This window comes from Acyrthosiphon pisum, chromosome A2 (genome assembly GCF_005508785.2).
Source record: "Acyrthosiphon pisum isolate AL4f chromosome A2, pea_aphid_22Mar2018_4r6ur, whole genome shotgun sequence".
Taxonomy (NCBI): Eukaryota; Metazoa; Arthropoda; class Insecta; order Hemiptera; family Aphididae; genus Acyrthosiphon; species Acyrthosiphon pisum.
In genome coordinates, this window is record NC_042495.1 from 106,435,393 (window position 1) to 106,437,855 (window position 2,463).

Below are 2,463 nucleotides of genomic sequence, written 5' to 3' on the forward strand. Positions count from 1 at the left end.
TTTTACATTCTGAATGGAGCAATGAATGTATTGATTTTATAATGATGTGAATTTTTTTGTTTTTATGTTTTTATTTATTTTATATAAATAATACAAACTGCAACCAAAAAATCTAAATAATGTTTAAACACAATGACATTTTCATATGTAATTATTTTTGGTAAAAATGAAATTAACCTACCGTTGTGTAAATGTACGATAGTAAAATAAATTACTTTAATCACAAATATATAATCAAATAAAGGTACCTTGTAATGTTATAGACTCACAGACCGCCTTCGCTCAGAATTGTTTATACAATTATTTTATATCATTTAATTCAAACCTAACACCAAGCATTAGTCATTACAAGTTCAGTGACGAGTTATTTACAACTTGTAACCTACTTTACAGCAAAGCAACTTCCAGTTTCCACTTACCCTCTTTTTTATTACAAGAACCATAGACATATAAATAAATTATTAATTTATTAATACGTCTATGACAAGAACTGCGCGGAAACTTACTGCTAAAACATATTTTATTAATAGAGGACAAAACGTGCGGCGTGTGGACACACTGTAAGAATTCCGGGCGTTTCCCTTTATCCATTTTTGTTTCTTATCAGTCGAACAGTACTCAACTACTAGATTAGTTAAGTGCATTTCTAATTTCTATTTTCTAAATATTTTTTTAGTTAGATACATCTCATACACCGAGTATGCTTTTTAATTTGTGAATAAGTTAAATTGTCATTTTATAAAAAAAAAAAATGTCTTATTACCTTATATTAATACTCGGGTGTTTGAGTGCACTTTCGTTGTCCACTGCCAATGAAGTGCCAACAATTGCTATTTCTTGTGGCAATACAAAATTGGAAACCTTACCCAAATATCAACAATATATGGGTACTCTTGAGTTTAAAAAAATGCTTTTGTCTCTCTGGGATGAGGATACTAAAGTAGTAATGGTCTTAGAAAATGAATTAAGTCTTGAAGATTTCACAATGAAAGGTAACATATAATTACAAACACATTTAGTACACGACAATTAGTACTTTCCAGACTTAAACAATCCACTTTTGTAAAATTTATCAGACTCCATGTTTAGTTTGTAATTGTTTTTATAAATATCTCATACTCTGATCTACAATTTTTGGCCATTTTGTTTTTATCTCTTATTTTAGTTATTTTTGCTATGAATAAAATCACTAATATAAACAAATATGGTTACATTCAAAATCATTTAGGTATTATAAGTACAATAAAATTAACAAAAATTAAATAATTATAATTTTTTTAGTTTTGGGGTTGTGTCTGATTGCTTTTTACTTTATTTCAATATTAGAACTACAAATATTAAGTATAATTCCAAATGCCGTCAACTGTTTATTTTTTATTTAAAATATTAAAATAAGTATTGGGTGTGGCATATATGATTACTATAACACAAATATGCCCCTATAACGATAAATTATGTACACCCTTCAGTCTTCCTCTTATATATTTGAAATTTTAACCTTACTTAATAGGTATCTACTTTATGTTGATATAAATATATAATATTTTGTTTTAATATTAATTGCTCTTTGTATCAGCCAGTCAGCATTTGTATTGCCATATTATAAATGTTAAATATATTATCAAAATAATACATTGAATATAAAATTGAAAAAGTTACATTTATAAAGGTAAAACCAAGAACTTGCTTATGCTTATTGTTTATTTTTACTAAATAAAATCGGTATTAAGTAATATTGATAATATTTTTTTGCCATTTAACTGTATCTACTAAAGTTTTCTATCCATTTTATCTGTTTGTCACTTATACATTTAAGTAGGTAGGTAACATTTTATCTGAAGCTATAAAGCGGACACTATAATGGAATTCTATATTATTACTTAATATATTAAAACATTTAATTGAATATAGATAATAAAAACAACTATTAGCAAAGGTCACCCATAAAAATATTGATTTTGAAATATAAAATAATAAAATATGTGTAATAATTAGCTTATATCTATTTTGTTTGTGTTTAAGGTACTGATGGTCACAGCTTATTCCAATTATTTGAAAATTCTGAAGACCGTCGTTTTTTCCCATCGGTTGATCAACCAGAAAAAGCCCTTGAAATGTTATCAAAGAATGATTTTGCTGTAAAAGTTTATAACGCAGATACATATAAAAATAGTTCAGGAAAAATTATAGCTTTGGCTGATCTTAATGAAAATATCCATGATAGTAATGATGATAGCAGACAAACAACATTGCTAAAGCATAATAATGAAGTTTCAAAAATATTTACTGATCTTTGCACACAGTACACCAATGTAGTATTAGTGTTTTCGGGTAAAGTGAATCCATGGATTGAAAAAAGTGATGCATCAAATGCACACCATTTAGTAACTAGACACTTGATGGCTGTTGACGGTAAATCTGAAATATTTAAGATTGTTGACCCCAAAGGAAAATCTCTTATAT

General features: G+C 26.7%; 1 protein-coding gene across 1 annotated transcript in view; it reads left to right on the forward strand.

Moving 5' to 3' along the window:
• The first annotated feature begins 605 nt into the window (after positions 1–605).
• Positions 606–2,463, forward strand: part of LOC100169264 (uncharacterized) — a 17,661-nt gene continuing 15,803 nt past the window's right edge. Inside the window, exons 1-2 of the mRNA NM_001168669.1 lie at positions 606–992; positions 2,023–2,463. Of these exons, the coding sequence (NP_001162140.1) occupies positions 752–992; positions 2,023–2,463 (682 nt within the window). The 5' untranslated portion in view covers positions 606–751. The remainder of the gene's footprint in view (positions 993–2,022) is intronic.